At 38.3% G+C, this 21,936-nt stretch overlaps 1 protein-coding gene across 3 annotated transcripts; it reads right to left on the bottom strand.

Moving 5' to 3' along the window:
* Positions 1 to 111: 111 nt before the first annotated feature.
* Positions 112 to 11,836, bottom strand: LOC127658256 (tumor necrosis factor receptor superfamily member 14). 3 transcript variants are annotated; one of them, XM_052147456.1, is made up of 10 exons: positions 11,647 to 11,836; positions 11,460 to 11,528; positions 10,177 to 10,302; positions 9,937 to 10,092; positions 9,579 to 9,672; positions 7,611 to 7,693; positions 7,261 to 7,377; positions 3,706 to 3,762; positions 2,119 to 2,229; positions 112 to 729 (listed from the first exon to the last, which is right to left on the bottom strand). In XM_052147456.1, the coding sequence occupies exons 2-10, from the start codon at positions 11,497 to 11,499 to the stop codon at positions 557 to 559; spliced, it is 957 nt and encodes a 318-aa protein (XP_052003416.1). In that variant the 5' UTR covers positions 11,500 to 11,528; positions 11,647 to 11,836; the 3' UTR covers positions 112 to 556. The 3 variants fall into 3 exon arrangements, with proteins under 3 accessions (XP_052003416.1, XP_052003415.1, XP_052003417.1); XM_052147455.1 differs by having other exon boundaries at positions 11,460 to 11,836; XM_052147457.1 differs by lacking the exon at positions 3,706 to 3,762 and having other exon boundaries at positions 11,460 to 11,836.
* Positions 11,837 to 21,936: the final 10,100 nt, after the last annotated feature.

The raw sequence follows: 21,936 nt of genomic DNA, 5'->3' as shown, positions 1-21,936 counted from the left end.
TAGGCTAATAGTCTTCCACTACTTAACAGTTTTAAATAGCTGTTGTTTTAAGTTTATTTAGTTAATGCTTTTTAAGCATTGCACTTTTTGTCTTCCCCTCTGCAAAGCCGTTATATGACCACTAAGGGGCGACAAGAGAACATTTCTTCTTATGGAATAAGATTTGCTGTGGCAAATATGCTCCCCTGCGACATCTTCTGGTAAGACCATGGAATGACATCATGACAGTCTTCATCCCTTTGCTAGTTACCTTTTCATGGGGTTAAATTAAACACATGACCAAATTTGATCTCTTTGAGTTTATGAATCGAATGCAGCCATCACAAAAACAAAACAATCTTAACTACAAGATTAAAGATAATATATTAATTATTGCTAGAGAAGAGTCCATACTGTATAATGGCAGTAAAACTGTGAAGGTTTGTATTCATCCAGGTTAAATGTGTGGCCTATTATAATAAATGGAAAACAAAGTCTGTTTCTTTACAAATGGGTTTTACCAGACATGCATTAAAGCTTATACACATTGGTAAAATAAATCATTCTATCCTCATAGTTAATCATTCCATTCACTCTCCTGTGGCTCTGATTGACACATGGAGTGACTCATGATGCTGTCTGTAAATCCATTTGCGGCAGTGGATTGGCTGTTTTTCTCTGACACTGTACTCAACGGCACGGCTCCACGATCCCACTGTGTGTTACAGTCCAAACTTGTGTAATTTCGAACTGATGGAAAAAAAATAAAAAATCAGAAAATCACTAACAATTATTGATCTGTAAAAATACAACTAAATATATTTTTAAACTCCACACGCTTGACATTAACACATTTAATATAGGGCCTAGCAATAGCCTACGTTTATGGAAGTGAGTTCATGACTAAAAGATGATCAAATTTGTCTTAAAAGATGACAAAGAGCTACAGCCATTTTTAAATACATAATTTTAGAAAAGAAACTTCAAATATTTTAAGATGTTTTTCATTTGAGAGCTGCTATTAAAAGAGCTAAATTAACACTTTTGTTTCAATGAGATCAAATTAATTTTTGAAGATATTCCAATTTTGAGTCACGATTTAAAATGCCCACGCCAGGTGTAATCAGTTTCTTAAGAGATTATACTCACGATATCCTGAGAAACCAGCAAAAAGCGAAAGCAAACGTTTACTTTACAAACCGGAAACCATTAACCTATTGTCGCAAATGATGACTGGGTTTACAACAGCATCAAAGACTTAATCGTCGCCACTAAATTATGTGCAGGAAGAACGTGTACTGTAGGTGTCGTGGGAGGCCAATACAGCTAAACCCCATTAGCCTCTACACGCAGTGAAAGACGATTCTTTCGTTTGGTCTGTTCCCTTCAGTCTCTGAGCCGATAAGATCAGAAGAGGTCAAACACGATAATGCAAGTTCATAGTTGAAATCATTACAAAAAATGGGTTACCATTAATTTCGAAGCTGTCCTGAATGTATAATGCGTGGGAATGTTTGGTAAGATTCTACAATGGTGTGAATGTGATTGAATGTCATCTGTCAGAATTCCAGGTCACATGCCTCAGAGAAATAGTATTAGAGATACAGTTTTGCTGCAGCTATATGTAATACCAGCAGGGGCGTAGCACCAAATTTTGGGCCCTGGGTACAAACCATCTTGCTGGGCCCCCGTACCAAATATGTATGTATAGAAAACTGACTTCTAAGGGGCCCCCCCTGCCTCGGGCCCTGGGTACTCGGTACCCTTTACCCCCCCAGTCCGACACCCCTGAATACCAGGAAGCTGTTGGAAGCACTTAATAATCTTATTTGGGTTCAAATCAATATTGTACAAATACATTTCACATTCAAGCTTTTAAATAAAATGTTTTCACACACAATGTGCACCATGTGACTTCTGCTTTTCTAAATATGTTAGAGCTGCCTTGCAGTTTAGAAATAATGTGATTGACTAAAGGTTAGCCAGAGGAACTTCCTGTGAACTGAATATTTACATAAATGAGAGGCGTGCATACAGTATAGGCAAATAAAAGAACACATTGTGTATATATGTATGTGGGAGAAAAGCTGAACGACAATGCATTTTGCATGTGCTTTTAACAGAAAGTGGGCGTTTTACCTGTATGTGTTTGTTGCTGACATTCTGCAATTTTCTCCACACTACAGTCTACAGGGTATTTCAGGATGTCTGGAGTAAGTACAGGTGATCTTGAATACTTTGAAATAATCACTAAAAACATACACACATTATTAGATGACGTTACAAGCCATTAAAAAAAAAAAAAATAACACACACAAGTTGGACTCTTTCTGCAGTGCTTGATTTATGTGACTTTTCCCTTTTATTGTGATGATAAAAATTAACATTTTCATAATTTATTTACAACGACATGTGACTTACAGTTACATGTCGTTCCAAACCTGTATGATTTTATTTCTTCTGTGAAACACAAATGGAGAAGTTTGGCAGAATGTTTATGCTGCTCTTTTCCATACATTGAAAGTGATTGGTGACCAGGGACTGTCAAGAACCAGAAAGGGCAATAAGCACAATTCAAGTATTTTAGATGACTAGTGCCCCATATATAGTCGTCTGAAGCAATACGCTTTAAGGAAAAGGAAGAAATTCCCAAAAGTCATTATTTAATGATAATCTTCCCCTCTGCCACAGCTCTCAAATCTCATTCATGTTTGTTTATATTCAAATATGACATGTCAAGATGGGTCAAGCAGGTTTGAAATCATGTGATATGCCAAATTTAAATGTGCATATTCAAGTTGCACAAACAACATTTAAGAGCTATGGTAGAGGGAAATATTTTCAGTGATTAAACATACAGTGATTATAAATTTTTCAGAAAACGTAGGGCTCTATTTTAATGACTGCGCTAGGCGCAGTGGAACAATCATGACAGCCACTATTTTACCCCGTTTTTTTAGAGCACTAATTCTAAGTATAATTTTCATGCCAGCATGTGTGGGTGTGGGTGCATTGTACACAAATTAAGTGACGCATTGCAATATGCTATTTTCCTGAGAAATAGGTCATTGCGCTAAGATGTCTATGAACCACGTCTATTCTTAGCGCAAAGTCTAAACTCAGTTAACGCATTAGCAGATTCCAGTTTGGAGATCAGGTGTCCAAACTCTGAAAATACAGTGGAAATTCAAATTACATCCCTGAAAATCACCGTTAACACTAGCCATGATTAGTGGATGAGTAGATCAATGTGATCAAATGTACTTACATTCTCTATAATTTAATGAAGCTAACGTCCAATTAGATCTGACGAACACCACATTTCCAAGCTTGTATTAGGAGCGTGTCACTGTCATAGAGCTATGCCTGACATTCAACAACGACTCATCTAATGGATTGCATACACCCCATTTAAACTACAACTTTAAAATTTAAGTCAAAATTAAATTGCACTTTACCCAGCCCATTAGCACCTGGTCACCATTCACTTTAATTATATGGAAAAGAGCAGCATAAATATCCTACATAACATCTCTTTTTTTGGTTGTGACAAGGAGGAGGACAAGCCGGGCCATGACTAAACATGCACGGCCCCCAATCGGGCTAATCAGCCCAGTAGAGGGATAAGTGCAACGAGATGCGGCAGTTCGGGAGAGAGCTACAGGCAGCTGCCCTGAATGTGTTTATATTTGTGTGTTTTTGTGTTTGAGTTTATTAAAGCATTACTTTGATGCTTTGTCAGGTTTCCACCTCCTCCTTTCCATTGAAACTTGTTACAATTGTCTACAAAGAAAGAAACTCATATGGGTTAGGAACAAAATGAGGGTGAATAAATTATGAATTTTCCTTTTTGGGTGAGCTGTAATCAGTAACTTGTTGCTTCAACCTTCTAACTAACTCACTATCTGTATGCTCAAACTACCAGTTTCAACTATTTCAAATTTTAACGTGCATCTGTTAAAGAAATACAACTTTTTAATAAATGTCAATGTTAAATGTAAAAACAATTTCAATTTTAACTTTTACAATTTACATTTTAGATTTTCATTTACATTTTGATAATAAATAATTTCTTAAAATCAAAACATGTAATTTACACAGATCAGCCACAACATTAAAACCACCTGCATAATATTGTGTAGATTCCCCTTGTATCGCCAAAACAGCACCAACCCGCATCTCAGAATAGTATTGTGAGATGATATTCCTCTCACCACAATTGTACAGAGTGGTTATCTGAGTTACAGTAGACTTTGTCAGTTCAAACCAGTCTGGCCATTCTCTGTTGACCTGTCACATCAACAATGCATTTCCATCCACGGAACTGCCCCATAATGGATGTTTTTTGTTTTTGGCAACATTGGGAGTGAATTCTAGATACTGTTATGTGTGAAAATCCCAGGAGATCAGCAGTTACAGAAATACTCAAACCAGCCCATCTGGCACCAACAATTATCCCTGCGATTATCTAATCAGCCAATCATGTGGCAGCAGTGCATAAAATCACATCAATGTTCACATCAACCATCAGAATGGGCAAAAATGTGATCTCAGGGATTTTGACAGTGGCTTGGTTGTTGGTGCCAGGTGGGCTGATTTGAGTATTTCTGGAACTGCTGATCTCATGGGATTTTCACACACAACAATCTCTAGAATTTACTCCGAATGGTGCTAAAAACAGAAATCATCCAGTGAGGGTCAGTTATGAGGACGGAAATACTTTGTTGATGAGAGTAGTCAACAGAGAATGGCCATACTGGTTCAAACTGACAAAGTCAGTTCGAACCAACTTAGATCACCGCTCTGTACAATTGTGGTGAGAAGAATATCATCTCACAATGCGGTTTGGCGCTGTTTTGGCAGCACGAGGGTCCACAAAAGCATATATATCTATACAAACACATACACGTTAGAGAGTTGGACATAAAGCAAGAGTTGGATGTCATTTACAGTATTCATTGTTTTACTTTCGGAAACATATGTGTCTGATACTTTTTAAGAAAGCATGTTTGTGCAATCTACACCTCGGTAATATAAGCCTATGCGTGTGTATGCTCAACTGAAAGGATGTGGTCTACCAGCACCATTTTAATCTTGAGCATCTTGTGCATCGAGCAGAAAGCTATTGACAAAGCATACAGCATAGAAACACGAGTGATGATCCCAACATCCTCACTGTTGATGCTAATCAGTGACACCAGCAGAGGTTTTATCACAAATATAAAATGATTGCAGGGCAGTCTATCACTCAGTGACCAGCAGAGCAACTCTGGGAATCGTGTGTGTGTGTGTGAACACATCTATGTTTGTATGTTTATGTGTGTCTGTGTGTGTATGAGGGGTTTCCCATCATTCAGACATGCCGTTACAGCAAAATGCTGTTTGCCTATCGCAGATCTGCAACCCACCGATTTGATCTGATGTCAGCTTGGTTTAACTGACCAGCTGTACAGAATGTACAAGATCCGGCTGAGATCAAGCAAATGTCTTTTATTATCAGTGTTTTAATGTTTGAACATATCTCTTAAAAAAAATACTTAAATAATTTTTTTAAGAATTATCAAGTTTTTACAATTATTGAAGTTTTTCATCCTTTATCTAAAAGGATGAACACCTGAATAAGTTTGAGAAAACATTCTTCAATGATCTACATCAGTGATTCCCAACGTGTACCAGAGGGGGAACTTAGTCAGTTTTCAAGGAGTTGGTTACTTGGAAAGATTTTGCTTTGTTTACATGGAAAACAAAATATTATGCCTTGTAGGATTAAGTTCACCCAAAAATGAAAATTCTCTCATTCACTTACCCTGATGCTATCCCAGATGTATTTGACTGTCTTTCTTCAGCAAAACACAAATTATGATTTTTAGAAAAATGTTGAAACTCTGTAGGTCCTTTTAATTGAAAGTAAATGGGTGCCATCAGGCTGCTGGCTATTTGATGGTCCAAAAGGCATATTTAGGCAGCATAAAAGTAATCCACATGACTCCAGTCGATCAATTAATGTCTTCTGTAGCAAACCCATAGGTTGGTGTAAGAAACAAATCGATAATTAAAACTGTATTAACTTGAAAGTGCGACCAGACAGTATGCGCCCGCCGGACAGGAAGTGATGTATTCATGCACAACTATCAGCGTGAAGTGAGAAATGTCAATAGATTTTGTCCTAAACTTTTTTCTGAACTCCTGCTACTTCTGTATTTTGGACAATTAATAAAGCAGAAATTATTGTTTACATTGCAAATAACACAAAAATCTTTTCGAATTACAGTAAATGTGTGATTAAATGTGTACATGTGTCATTTACTTCTGCACACACAAAACCTACATATTTAAAATCCCATATGAATTTCTAATTCATATTTGTTGAATTAGAGTTGTTTTTGCTGTTAATTATCATAATGTTAACTATAAAAACAGTAATAATGATAAATTATACTATTAATAATAAATACTGAGTGAATATTAATCCTGAATTTTATTGAATTCATTCATCTGCTCAACAAAGTCACAAACAGTAAAGTCATTCTGAGGTAAACCGTTTGTAGCTTCTTCAATGAACAATATCCATTGCGACCAAAATGACAATTCATCACGACTTCCACTAGGGGAAGAAATACGGCAGTTGTATGCGAATGTCGGAGACAGTGAAAAGGCAGCTTTAGTTCATTCCAAACAGAAATACAGCGCGGGCAGAAGCAACGATTAACAGTTAAAAACGTTTTAATTATCGATTTGTTTCTTACACCATCAATCGATTTGCTTCAGAAGAGATTAATTTATCGACTGGGGTCGTTTGGATTACATTTATGCTGCCTAAATATGCCTTTTGGACCGTCAAATAGCCTGCAGCCTGATGGCACCCATTTACTTACATTAGAAGGACCTACAGAGCTTCAACATTTTTCTTAAACTAAAAGAAAGACAGTCTAACACATCTGGGATGGAGATGAGAGCTTTCATTTTTGGGTGAACTATTCTTTTAATAGTGTTTAGATTATAAATAAATGTCCTCCCGTGATTGCCCCCAAAACTATAAGAATTTGTGAAAGACCAACAAGCTTTGTGTCTCATTAAAGGGAGAAGCTATTAAGTCAGTCCGTTTTAAAAAAATTATTTTTTTAAGTAAATTGTTGTAATAATGGCCATCAATGGCCTTTAAATTAAATTATTTATTCTAAATTATATCCATTATGATATCAGTTAAATGTAATACAATTCTGGACAACACTGGTCTAAATGAGAATCTTCATGCAAATGCAAAGACAGACAAAAACATACCTGATGTATGTGACTGACGTTTGTATCTCCAATAAATGATAAACAGGGCCAAAAATATAATCAGGGAAGTAACAACTAGCCCTGCCCATAGACTAGCAGGTAACATCCAAGGACAAGCTGAAATAGAGGAGAAATAGCGAACTAAGTACATATGGAAATTATTCCAGAAAGGCCTGTCTCAGATAGAAGGGTGTGTGGATTTTTTTCTTTTTGTTTTTACTACTCTTTTTCTACTCGTACTTTATTTTAAATCTATAAATCAATTTATTTGCTTGATTGTAGAAATACTGTGAACTTTGTGTGGTTTTCTGGAAAATCTGAGTTCTTCCAGAAAAATTTTGGAGGCTCACATTTACATGCTTTCAAATCTCCACACACAGCATCTGTTGTGTAAGTCCCAGGAGCATTCAGATTTCGACCCAGAGCTTCACAACTGTAAAATGACAGAGACAGACAGATGAGCTCAGAACTTTGCATCAAGTTTACATAAAAGTGGGTTTGACTGGGGAAAATGATATGCTTTCATTATATATATATATATATATATATATATATATATAGATATATATACTTGTCAATGACATATTTTTAATCAACATCACGATTTTACATTCAAATGAATATGAATGTTTCTGGAAAAGTGTATATTATAGGTGCTGTTTTTCCACCTTTTTAACCCCCTTTTATTTCATTTTAAATGGATGTGTAGTCTGACATAATTTTTTTAAGTACTGTACAGCTACTCCATGCAGTCTCAATTAATACGATGCCATACAACTGCATTATACTTATAATAGAATTAGTAAATAATTAGCAACATGCCATTTAATATAGGTTTAGATGCAGTATAGCATGTCACACATGTCAGCTTCCCAAAAGTATTTAATGTCAACTAACAAATGTAATTTGTATTTATTTACTTTTGGTTTAACCCTTTGTGTATATGTGTGTTTTGAGCAAAAGGGAGAGAAACATTTGTAAGTGAATGCATATGTGTGTTTGTCATAGAGAGGTTGAGAAAGAAAGCTATAACATCCCACAGCCATACTCCTTTATGTACCTCTAAACTTAAAAAATTAAATGGAATCAAATACATGTGGTCTTATTTCCTGTAGGAGAATGACATCAGACATACTCACGTGAATCCAGTATAGGCTAATTATCTAAAAGTTTTGAATACCTTCTCTATCTGTTCTTTTAAAAGTTAAACAACTTTACAGCTCAAATAATACACAAGTTTTAATTATAAGCTTCACATTTCTGGATTTAAACCCTCCCAAAATTGTCCCCATTCACTTTCATCATCCCCATTTACTTCCATTGTAAGTGCCACACTGTAACCTACATTTTTGCTCTTTTTAAAGAAAAGGAGGGACGAGTGTAATTCATTATTGTTCTAATCAACATTATGGCTCAAATGATGTTGATTAAGCTTCACTTGTATTGAACACAGAACATTAATTTAAGGTGAAAATTAAGGTATACAGATTTGAACCAAAAAGTTGAATTATGTTGAAATGTTGGGAACGTTGGTATGCATTTTCAATATTACAAATGAATACAATTTAACAATTACAATGTTTGTTGCCCAAAACAGTGGCTTGATATTTTTGTACACTTCCTTGTACGTTACCTTGTGTTTCTTTAATTTTTCTGTTTCATAGCTTGTTATAGACCTTCAGCGAAATTGAAATGGTAAAACAGTTGTTTAATGGCAGGTTACTGTGACAACGTGCCCCACTATTGGGTCAAAGTGTGTTCAATGAACTTTAACATTTTTCTTGGGGAATAATGGTGTATTATTTACTTTTAGGTGTGTGGCTATGTATATTGAAATTTACTTTTAAAATTAGTCCTTCAGAAATATTCACTGGAGTAGTGTGACTATTAGCCCCAGTCAGTAGTGTAGTCTAGGGCATATGTCCTGGATAAAATCACAGTCCCTCTTCAGTCACTACTACACCACTGGCCCCAGTCTACCTTACTGCATGTGATAAATGTGAAAATGTAACCAAGATAAGAAAGACAAGGAGTGTTGGTTTTGTGCTTGTGTGTGTGTGTGTGTGACATCAGAAACTTGTGGTTCTGGTGATAGTTTCACAAGAGGCAATTTTACAAATCACATCTGATTCTATGTCAGTTGAGTCAATTTGAGAGTTTTTTTTTATTTTACTAATGTTCCTGTCTGTAAAGAGTGTAAGTAGGAATCTTGTGCAGTTATGCTACCCACCTGCTGTGTGAAGTTTTATACTGTATGTTTCTGTCAATCTTCTTATATATTTTGAATGTTTATTGCAATCAACTTCAATGAATCTCACCTTGTATGATTTTTGCAGCTGGAAATGTAGTCATTCACATCACTATAGGTTCCTTTTGGGCAGTCACTGCACTCTGTGTCTCTCCCGTCTGTGTCTGCAATACATCTTCAGTTAATACCAGACCACCCACCACCGAAGGAAAAAAAAATACATTATATGCTGGAACTGTGGTGTAGTGTACTCGACGAGTTTGAATCTAGCTCACAACATTTCCTAATGTTTCCCCTCTCTCTCTTTCTCTATCATTTAATCCCCATTAACACTGAATTTCCAGCTGTAGGTCAAATCTGTAAACGTTTAAAAATACAAGCGGTACGAGTACCCTGGAACAAAGAAAGAGCTGAGGTAGATAGCTTACGTTGCCTGCTGACCCCTTTCCCTGGAGGGCACGAGGAGACTGGTTCACAGAAATCACAGGATAGATCAGTAGGGTTTTTGCAGTAGAACCCCGGCTTACACTTGCACTGCCTGTTTCTGTCAGCATCACATTCCTTGTCCGTCATCAGATTATGGTCTAACACACACACAAACCCAAATGTTATTCCCTGAAAATGATATGTGGCTTATCTGTACTAAGAGTAACTGAATGTGAAATTACTTCTGGAGCACTCCCTGCAGGGCAGACACTTGATCATGAGGTTTTCCTGCTCAATATAGGTGTGATGTTGGCAGGTTTCACACACTGTTTCCAACGTAGCGTTACATATTGTATACACATATTTCCCTGAGAAAGAAAATGCAGATTTTTCACAGGACTCAATCATTCAGAGAAAATCATTTGTAAGTCATTAGCATTATGACACAAAATGAAAAATGTTCCCCCACCACCAATTTACAGTGGTCCTAATAAGGTATTTGGACATTAAAGCCTAAATGAAAATGTAATGAATTTCATTACATTAGATAACAAAATATCAAACCAAGTGTCATATGCAAAACAAACAACGTCAGACCTTTCCTCAGAACTAACCAACTGGTCTCAAGTGGATGTATGAAGTGCCCTAGCACCATAACCACAGGTACACCACATTAACTATAAACTCTATAATATTAACATTTTCCACTAAGTTTGACAACCAGAACATGTCAAAATACTTTTTTGTCTATATTTTGAACAGTAATATCTATTGTTTTACAATTTAAAGTGTCTTGTGAATGTTTTGCTAAAATAAAAAAATATTGTGCTATCTTGTTTTATATAAATGCCACATATACTGTTATCTAAAGCAAAAAAATTTGATTAAGTTTTTTTTAAGTTTCCAATACTTTTTGAGGCCACACAGTCTACCTAGTACTATTGCAAATATACAATAACATGTGCTAGGTTATGTTGAACTGTTGAAATCTCTCCCTTGTTCACAGACAGAACAGGAACAGAACACTGTACATGATTTCCTGTGCTTAGCAGAAACTCTAGTGGGCTGCTTTGACCTCAATGAACACAATATGAAAAGTCAAAAATAATACCCTGCATCCAATTTAGTGCCTTTCACTCAATTGTATGGCTTTTTCTGTCACTAAATTACCCCAGACACACACCACAGTAAATGTAACTTAACACAGCACAGCAAAACAACAAACCATTGTAAAAACGTCATAGTAAAGCAAAAGATGAGCCTTGAACAGCCATTTTACACAGTAGTTTAGGGAGAACAACTGCCCTTAGTTTAACAACGCTGTTTTAGATTTACACAGACTATAACAGAACCTTCATTTTAAGTGGTTTAAAAACAGTAGTGTGAATTACAATGATAATCCAAGTGATAACACTTAACACACTGTAATGGAGAGTACAACTGTATCAAGCTCCTAGTTTAACCACATATGAAATGACATATATATGCTAACAAAACAAAGCAAGTAATAAAATGTAACTCTCACCTTTTGGGCATTTATTGCATTTTATTTGTTCCACCTTCATCCTGGCAGACTGCCTAGTCTTTTTTGGTTCTATCTTATTGGAAATAGTCGTGTATTCATATGAAATCAGTGAGAACGTATGCACCTAGACACTGCTCACAGACACTGAAAATAATAATCTATTGATCCTTCTATATATTTACGTTACCTCAGAATTTGATGATTATTAAGACATGCAAACCCCTTGTATTGTGTCAGTGATCTTTTCTTTTTATTCTTTGCTTTCTGTCTCTCAGTCTGTCACTCTCTCTTGTTCTCTCTTCTTATTGGTGTCTCAACATTTGAGTTCATCTTCCACAGTTCAAAAGGCAGAGGAATGTATATTTATTCTCTTTCCTTTTCAGATTCATCTGGCTCTGTTTTACATATCATCACCCACTTCTATCCTCCGCACTGGAAACACCCACTAACTTTATTCCGCCCTCTGCACTTTGCTCGCCTTCCTTCCTGTTCTCACAGCTCTTAACCCCCAAGAGAGAAAAAGAAAGTCAACACTACCTAAAAGCATTTGTTTTGTTTGAAAGGTATAGTTCACCCAATAAATTAAATACATTTACTCGCCGTCATGTTGTTCTAAACCTGTATGATTTTCTTTCTTCGTACACTGCAAAATATGTTACATTGAAGATATGTATGCTGTAAATGTGAATTGTGACCGGGGCTGTCAAGTTCTAATTGTGACAACAGCACCATAACAAGGTCTACCATACAGTATATGACTTGTGTGCTATATTTCAGGTCTTTTTAAGTCATACAAGCTTTGTGTAAAGAACAGGCTGAAATTGACATTGTTTTTCACTGAAACTCTTTAGCTCCACCGTAGCTCTCAGATCTCATTTTTGCAATTAACCTTGTGCGACCCCGCCTCCTTCTGTGCGGATATTGTGTTTTGTCTTCACTATACGCTATGCATAATTTCATTTCATTTCATTAAAACTGACTGATCTCAGTTCTCTGGGCTGTCAGTAAAGGGTTCAACTTTTGATGCACTGAGTCATGTAACAAAACAATATGGCGCCGATCTCAGTTGAGTTTGTCTTTGGGAGAAACACCCACATAACTACAGTTGGTAAGAAACCTAATTAAATGTTTACATTGAAACCTGTTTGGAGTAAACAGATTAGAGTCTCTAGTTTCTTCCAATATGCCAATATTGAAAATTTGAGCGACGTATTGCAAAACGGCACACATTTAAACACAAGTAGTGCTATTTTTTCCCTAAGAAATCCTATATTCATTATCTCATTGAGAATCAATGGGTTTATCCAAAAGCTGAATTTTTTTTTGCTTTCAGAGGCTTTATATGGACTTGGGTTGAAAATAAGGTGCATTTCGAATTGTTCTGAGACCAGTACAGACAACAAACTGGAGGTTAAGTAATTTACTAAATAGGGAGCAAGGGAGCATACTATAGCTTTCCTATGCAGCCAAGTGCTTTCACTGCTAACATCCTACCAAATGTTCAGTTACAGGCTGCAGATGATGTTCGGACCACTCAACATGATTTGCATCAGTATATGATCAGTATATAGATTCAGAATTTATAATGCTGCTTTTAATTTTAACATGATTAGCAGTGATTAGCCATTGCTGGCCATTACTTGTATTAGAAATAGTTGTGCTAATTTCTGACTGGTAAAATGCTTCACTTGTTTGTTTGACAGTGCAAAGAGAGAACACTGAGATTTTGTTGCCAATGTAGAAAAAAAACACTAATGTAACATTAATGTCAAATCAAGTCATATAATTTTTATTTGAAAGTTTTTTTATTTTATTTGTGCTTGTCACAATACACATTGTTCCAAAGCAGCTTTACAGAGAATCAGCTTTAATGTCTGTTACATCTCAAAAACATGAATAACCAACACTCTTGGAATCATAAACAATATGTAAATTTTTTTTGTGGAAAACCAAGTTTATTAGGTGCTACTAGTTACACATCAAAAAGAAAACTGAAAAATACACACAGCATTCACTTATGAGTACCAATGGTGTTTGGCATTTATCGATGTCAAAATTTCTTATTGTGAATAAATGAGATTTGACCTATATTTAGTCTTGTCCTCACACAAAGCTATCATATGGCTTTAGAAATTTTGGAATATAGAGACAATTTGTATTGTCTACTTTTATGGTGCTTTTTGCTATTTTTGGAGCTTGACAGCCCCTGGTCACCATTCACTTTTATTTTATGGAAAACATTCAGCTAAACTTCTCAAAATGTGTTCAATGGAAATATAATGTCATACAGGTTTGGAAAGACGAAGTCAGTGATCGCAAAATTTTCATTTTGGGTGAACTATTCTTTAAAGAATTATCAATTTTACGACTACAATTCAGTATTTTATTTCCATTCTAGTATTTGCATGTTTCAGTTGACGTTTCAGGCTGTTCCTCAACATAAATAATGCTCTGCAAGTTTCAGATGTGTGGATTCCACACACCTAATGCTTATCTCGAGCAGTCTTCGCCCAACTTCGGCACAGAAGCCACACCTGCAGTCGTGAACAGTGTTGGGTAATGTTACTTTATAAAAGTAACTTGTTAGAATATTGCATTACTCCTGTAAATAACTTAAATAATAAGTAATTGTTTTATGGAAAGTAAAGATTTACTTTACTTTTGTGTTGCTTTTTTCTCACAGCCACTTTCTCTTCTGCTATGCAATGCATTCCATACAAATAAGCCACGCATTGCATACAAGAGACATTACAGGTCATGCAAGCTACTGTACAACACTCGTCAAAACAGCATAGTAAACAAATAGATATTTAGAAAATAGGTCTTCACTATTTATAATAAAGAATCAATCACATGAATATGCATTATTTGTTTTTCCATCAAAATGGCAGCCAATATGAATGAAGAATAACCACCATCTTACCTAAAGCAGCAAATTCCAACACTTGAACCTGCATCATATGTGTCATCATATGTTGTGCCCATAGAGGTCAGATTAAAATTCAGTGAGGAACGTCAGTCTAACATGTACAAGGAATAAATCTGATGAATAAATAAAATCTTTTCCACTCAAGTCATCTCAGTGCACACTTGTTTTAAGTTGATCCACGATGCGTACAGATGCCACAACTTCAAAGGCACTTGTTGATACAACTTGTTTGGAATCTTTTTAATGCTACCAAAATGTCAAAAGTGGTTTCATGAATCAAACTACTTATAAAACCAAAATGTGGAATATTTTTAGAGACCAAGACATTTTCTTTGCATATACATTCAGTGTAGAACATTGCTTGGAGTAACTGATCCAGAGTCTTTTCTCATCCTATTCTCTCAGTTACTGGGAGCTGTAACACGGAGCAGTTCGGCTGCAAAAGTCAGTGAATTGAGCGAGTATTTCACCCTGAGTATCATGTAATGGCTAGTGGAAGACTAGCCTTATAATCCCTCTGCCTAAACAAGTTTACTGATTTTTTTTTTAATGCAGTGTGTATTAACACATGAATCAACCACGTTTCACTCAACCGAATGTTGACCTCATATTACCCTAAAACGCATGCAATGTCTGTATCTAAAAGGTGATTGGCTCCTTTACCTGCAAGGCAGGACTTCCTTTCTACATACATTGACTGTTGGGATCTAGAGCTTCTTGGGAAACTCAAATGCAGTGGGTTACTTTATTTAAAAAGTAACTCAGATATTATTGTCTAAAATAAAAAATATTGTATTTCTTTACTCGTTACTCGAAAAAAGTAATCTGATTATGTAACATACATTACTTGTACGTGTTACCCCCAACACTGGTCATTAATACCATAAAACAGAAATAATTACACAGACTTTAACATTACAGACTAAGAGGAATACATTAATTCATGTAATTATTACAATTGCATGGAACAAAGCATCATGCGCTCAAATGTTAAATTCTAAACAAAAAGATGCCGACAATTGATTCTGCCGATGCACTGATGAATGAAAGATGATGTTTTCACGCTGCATGACATTGCCAGGTAGCCTACTTAAACCCAGAATCATTAAATATAAACAAGATGTGGAATTTTATTTTATAGTGTCAACATAACACTTTTAGGCAGCCTTTAAAAATATCTCCCTGGCAAAACTGGCAATAGGTAAACTTATTTCCAACCAAAGAGTATCAAAACATGGCATGACCAGGTCTTAACATTATGTACCATGGATGTACTATGATATTATTTGAATTTTTTCCATGTAGGTTGTAGTGTGACTTGCTAATTTCTCTAGAGTGCTTAATTTTGTTCGGTTTAGTTTAGCTAATTTGAATATTGAAAATTGAATACACAACAGCATTAGAGATGTTTTTCTGCTTGTTTTTCAGCAGTAGGTGGTGTTTGGGGAGGGACATTCTCAGGACAGAAAGCATTTGATAGAATAAAAAAATATGTGCAGTGCAAGATGAGCCATTAATATTGCTTGGTCCATTTCCCGGAAGAGAAAGACTATCTTTCTGTATATCTTCTAAATGTATCAATTTGGCACCTTTTAGAAGTACAATATACTGTTGATGGCTTCAAAGCGAGACATTATCTAAAAGCAAGAAAACAAAAATGTTTTATATCATAAGTGTCCCATGTGAGCAAGCTCATAATCAGGTTTTATAGATTATAATAGCATAAGAACACTTTGTGTGATACAGATGCACTTTATTTAAAAGTAATTATAAAAATTTAGTAATCCGAGATATTTTGTCTAGATGACAGAATCCAAAACAACAATCATAAGTGGGATTCACGGCCTGGGCTACAGATTTTGCGGTGTAAGAGTAAGAGTGATCTGTTTTACTTTCTGAATTTTGGGTTAAATAAAGATCTTAGGACTTTGTTTTACTTCCGTTGTCTGGTGTTGAATACAAAGCATGCTTTTCTTATATACAGTAGATCTGATCATTAGTAATGCACATGTTTTGCAGTGTTTCTTAGGAAACAATGTAACAATCTTTTAATAGCACCATTTGACCTTTTTTTGTGTGGTTGTTACAGTAAGTTCGCTGGAAACCCCCCAAACGATACAAAGCAGAGAACCTCTTCCTTTACCACCATGCCCCCATCTTTCTCTTTTCACTCGTCACCACCCAGAATACCCTAGCAATGCATTAAAAAAAAATACTCAGTGCACCTCAGTAACCACATAGCAATGTCAGCGCAAACACCCAGTTGCCAAGCAAAGTACCCCTTTTATTTAAAAATCCAGAGGGTGTACACACAGCTCTAAGTACACAGTCCTATTCATGGCTTTCAGAAATGTGTTAATTATCCATACAGGCATGAACTTGCTAAACATAAGTCTTTATAGCCTATATATCACTTTAAAGAAAGCTAATAATGCTGTATGTATACTGTGGGGGCGTGGTCAAGTGCCCATCCGGAGAGAGAGAAGCGATAAGGGCACTTCCACCTGAGCTAAATTATGATTAACACCTGTATCTAATTTCACTGGTGCCGAAACCCGGGAAAATTCGAAGTACGACCCATGGAGTCCTTGTAGTTGGCCAAGATACTCCAGTCCCTTGGCAGTCTCCATCAGTCCCACCAATAATCCCTGCTTGAGCTTCTCCAAGGCCAGGATCGCCGGTTCTTTGATATCCTGCGAGCTCAAGCAGAGGATAGGCATGCAATCCGGAGCCTGCTTGGCCAGGAGAGAGCCCCGGCCACGACCCGGACATCCGCAGCCCCCTGCCCCCACCCACACTCCTGAAAACGGGGGCGGAAGATGACGCAGAGGCATTCATAGACCTGTTTGAGTGGGAGGCTGAGGTCTGGAACTGGCCGTGTGACCAATGGGCGGCCAGGCTCCTCCCGCTCTTGTCCGGGGAAGCCCAGCTTGCTGCCCAACAACTGTCGGCAGCTAACCTCCTGGCCTACGACGACCTGAAGAAGGAAATCCTGCAGCGGGTGGGTCGAAGCCCGGAGCAATACCGGCAGCTCATCTGGTCCCTGAAGCTGGGGAATTCTGACTGCCCGTTTGCCTTTTCCCAGCGGCTCCGAGACGCGTGCCATAAATGGCTGCTGGCGGGGAACTGTGACGTCGTGGGAATCATAAATCAGGTGGTACTGGAACAACTTATCCTTCAGCTGCCAAAAGGAATGGTGGAGTGGGTCCAGTGACACCGCCCGTCGCTAGATGAAGCTGTCCGACTCGCAGAGGAATATTTGGCAGCGTACCCGAGGGCGGAAGATCCCACTTCTCTCTCTCTATCTCTCTCTTTCTCTCTCTCCATTCCCTCCCCCTGTGTGTTCCCCTCCTCCCTCTCACTTTGCTCTCTCCCCAGAGCCCGTTCCTGCCCCGCGGAGGTGAGGAGCTCCGCCACCACGACCAGTACCCCGCGCAAGGTGGTGGACACACACCCTCGTCTCACAAATACCCTGTGGTGACCCTTGTGATTACATTTCTGGGAACAAAACATAGGGTGGAGGCCGCAGTTAGTTCCCGCCTCACCCATCCGCTGATTTTGGGGACTAATTGGCCTGAATTTAGGAATTTATTAAAGGGAATGTCTTGGGTCCTGAGTAAAAGCGATGAGATGTGATATGTGCGATGCTCTGGCAGGGGAGGCGGAGCCGGGGCCGCCTTCGTCAGCTCCATGTCATGATAACGTGAGGGGGGAGAGGCTGCACCCCCTCCCATCCTCAGGGGAATTCCAGAAGGGGATTTCCCTTTGGAGCAGTCGTGAGACGAAACCCTCAAGCTTACCTACGACCAAGTGAGAGTAAATGATGGCCAACAACTCCGGCCGAATGTCGCACTTTCATATCCCTATTTCGCAATTATAAACAAGCGGTTGTATAGAGTGACGCAGGACACTCAAACAAAGGAAGATACAACACTGCTCTTAATACCGCAGAGCCGCCGGGAAATGGTTTTCCAGGCGGCTCACTATAATCCGATGGCAGGTCACCTAGGGGAAAGAAAAACACTGAACCACTTAATAGCCTGTTTTTATTGGCCGGGCATTGGCGGCGATGTCTGCAGGTGGTGTGTGGCTTGCAGTCTATGTCAACTGTTGAATCCACCGGCCACCCCAAAAGCGCCATTGCACCCCCTTCCACTGATCAACGTCCCCTTTGAGAGAATTGGCATGGACCTTGTCGGGCCATTAGAGTGGTCAGCATACGGACATCGCTTTGTATTAATCCTAGTGGATTATGCAATGCAATATCCGGAAGCAGTGCCTCTGAGCAACATATCAGCACGTAGTGTTGCGGAGGCACTCTTCAAAATAATCTCCTGGGTGAGGATTCTGAAAGTAATTCTCACCGATCAGGGCACAACTTTTATGTCACGGACACTACGCGAGCTCTATGAATTATTGGGTACTAAATCGATTCGCACATTTCATAAAACCCTTAAGAACATGATTAGTAAGTTTGTGCACAATGATGCTAGGAATTGGGATAAATGGCTTGACCCCCTGTTATTTGCAGTACGAAAGGTCCCGCAAGCCTCTACTGGCTTTTCCCTGTTCGAGCTGCTGTATGGGTGGCGCCCGCGCTGGGAGCTTGACGCCATCTGCGAAGCTTGTGAGGAGGGAACTTCAGATAGCAAGAATGAAATTCAGTACATTCTTGATCTTAGCGCAAAACTCCACACACTGGGGCAACTAACACAGGAGAATTTACTAAAGCTCAAAAACGACAGCGCCAACTGTATGACGGGTACTCAGCTAAGGGAATTTACACCGGGAGATAAGGTTCTCTTATTACTCCCCATCTCGACCTCCAAATTACTCGCCAAGTGACAAGGACGCTTTGAGGTCACACGACGAGTGGGGGAACTCGATTATGAGGTTAAGCAAACCGATAGAGGGGGCGCACGTCAAATATATCACCACAACCTCCTGAAATTATGGAGGGAGACGGTCCCTGTGACGTTGGCTACGGTAGTTCCTGAGAGGGTGGAGCTCAGCCCGGAGGTAAACACCAAACTTAATCATAACACTCCGGTCACTTGCGGAGACCACCGCTCACCATATCAGCGCACAGAGTTTGCTAAGTTGCAACAAGAATTAGCAGATGTGTTCTACCCTCTACTGGGTCGTACGAACCTCATCCAGCACCACATCGAGACCAAACCGGGAGTGGCGGTACATCGCTTTTGCATACACCTATGAAGGATACCAATGCGTGGATCAACCGGTGGTATCTGGCTCTCCAGCTCTTTAAATTCAAGGTGGTCCACAGACTGTGGGGGTATGTGGCAGCGGGGGCGTGGTCAAGTGCCCGTCAGGAGAGAGAGAAGCGGTAAGGGCACTTACACCTGAGCTAAATTATGATTAACACCTGTCTCTAAATACAGTGAGCATGGGGAGAGTGGCATAAAAAGAGCCACACTGCCAGAAGAGTCCAGAGAGATTCAGGGTCTGGAAGCCTTTTTGTGAAGCTAAAGTTAATTGTGAAGCTAATGTTAATTGTGAAGCTGAAGTCTAGCGTGAAGCTGGCATGTTGTGGCGCCCCTGTAAAAGCAATATAAGCTCAAGTACCTGAGTTGAAGGAACCTGTTTTCATGTGTCCTCCTTGAAGTCACTACATACACCTACAATGGTGGTCTCTAGAATAGGGTTGCTCCGATACAAAAATGTTGGCCATGGTACCATACCAGCCCTGGTACCAGAGCCGGCCCAAGGCATAAGCGAACTAAGCAGCTGCTTAGGACCCCGTGGCCACCAGAGGGTCCCCAAGAGCACATGAAATGACAGCTTGATTTTGTTTTTTTGTTTTTCTGATATACTATGTCAATTGACAATGGTAATTATACAAAAACGCAATATTAAGTTAACAGGCTGCAGGATGCAAGCACATTCAGACAGCAAATCAGCAATGTCACAAAAAAGGACATATTCCTCCGGTGCAGTGAAAACGAAAAAGAAGAATAGAAGAAACAGAGGAAGAGAAAAACAGCAAGATAAAGGTATGTTAAGTAAGGCTATGTTACGAGCTAACATTAGCTGGCTAGTTAGTTAACATAGCCTATGTAGCATATCTTCTTTTTTAGGAAGGTTTGATTAAACATCCGTAAAGAGCCTTGACATATTAATATATTATAGTACAACTTATTACTTTGCTAGTTTTATATTAAAGTTTTTGACCTCTGTGTAAAAATTACTTTCCTGGGTATATATTTTTTGTAATAAAAATAAGCTTCTGTTCCATAAACTTGATACTGATAACAACTTAACATTATTTACATTAGTCTACCATTTTGGGGTCTTTGCTATTATATTCCAATATCATTATGCCTCAGTTAGCTAGTTATAGATTAAGAGTTGTTGTTTTAGGAGTACAGATGACTTGCTGCTGTATATAATAATTAGTGTTGAGAAAATAACATTCTGTTCTGTCAAATATGTACTCTTATGAAACTTCCCTAGTAGCACTGTTGAAATATTTTGGAGGTGGGGCACAACCAACGCCACCTGACCCAAGTGCCAGTGCTACAGCTGATGATGATTTTTCAACAATTCCAGATCAATATATTTATATGGATAAACCATGCCTTTTGTGAGACCTTTTTTTTGTTTTTGACAGACAGTTGCTTTACCTTCTAATATGATATCTAACATGGCTAGCTTTTATTATTATTATTTTCATCTTTCATCAGGTCCATCCTCTGCAGGCGAGGAGCACTTCCCAGCACGTACATCCACTGATCCTGCTGTTCCTTCCATGTCTGTTTCAACCTCAGCAGATGTGGCAAGTTAATAGCACAGCAGCCTTTGTATTTGCTCAGTTACTGTAGAATATCCTGAGATTCATATTTCTAATTATAATTATAAATGTAATTTCCTTATATTTCCTTCTACTTCTGTGGTCATTGGGATTGATTTCACATCTACCCCTTTAGCAACTTCCAGCCTACACCATGGATCAGCAGCTCCTCCAGTTGACCCAGCTGAGTTGTCATCTATCCTGTCCGACTCAGAAGGGATCTGGTAATAATGGAAAACTTCACATTCCCTGAAAAACCTGATGGCCGAAGCTTCCACTACCACTACACCTACAGAAAATTAATTAATGGGGAAATAATGTAAGTGGAGCTGGCTCACTTATTCAAAAAGAAATGATGCAGTCTACAGCTTCTGCTGCAAATTGTTCTCTAGGAAGTCCACAAAACTGGTCACAGAGGGATAACAAGATTGAGTAAATAGGTGTGCTGCTGTTACAATTAAAACCGTAGAAGGGTAAAATCATGCCAGGCAGACATTGGTATGTTGTAAGCACCACAGCTACAACTAATAAAATTGATAAGGGGTGTAGATTTATAGTTTGCGAATAATCAAGCATTGACAATATTCAATCATATTGGCGGCACCGAGGGGCCCCCAAATCAAATTCTGCTTAGGGCACCATAAAGGCTTGGGCCGGCCCTGCCACCTCTGTATCGATTCTAAAATCAACAAATAAAAAGCCTCAGATTTTTTTTTATGAAAATACACAACTTGATT

This window comes from Xyrauchen texanus, chromosome 17 (assembly GCF_025860055.1).
Source record: "Xyrauchen texanus isolate HMW12.3.18 chromosome 17, RBS_HiC_50CHRs, whole genome shotgun sequence".
NCBI classification, from domain to species: domain Eukaryota; kingdom Metazoa; phylum Chordata; class Actinopteri; order Cypriniformes; family Catostomidae; genus Xyrauchen; species Xyrauchen texanus.
This window is presented reverse-complemented; position numbering and strand designations above follow the sequence as displayed.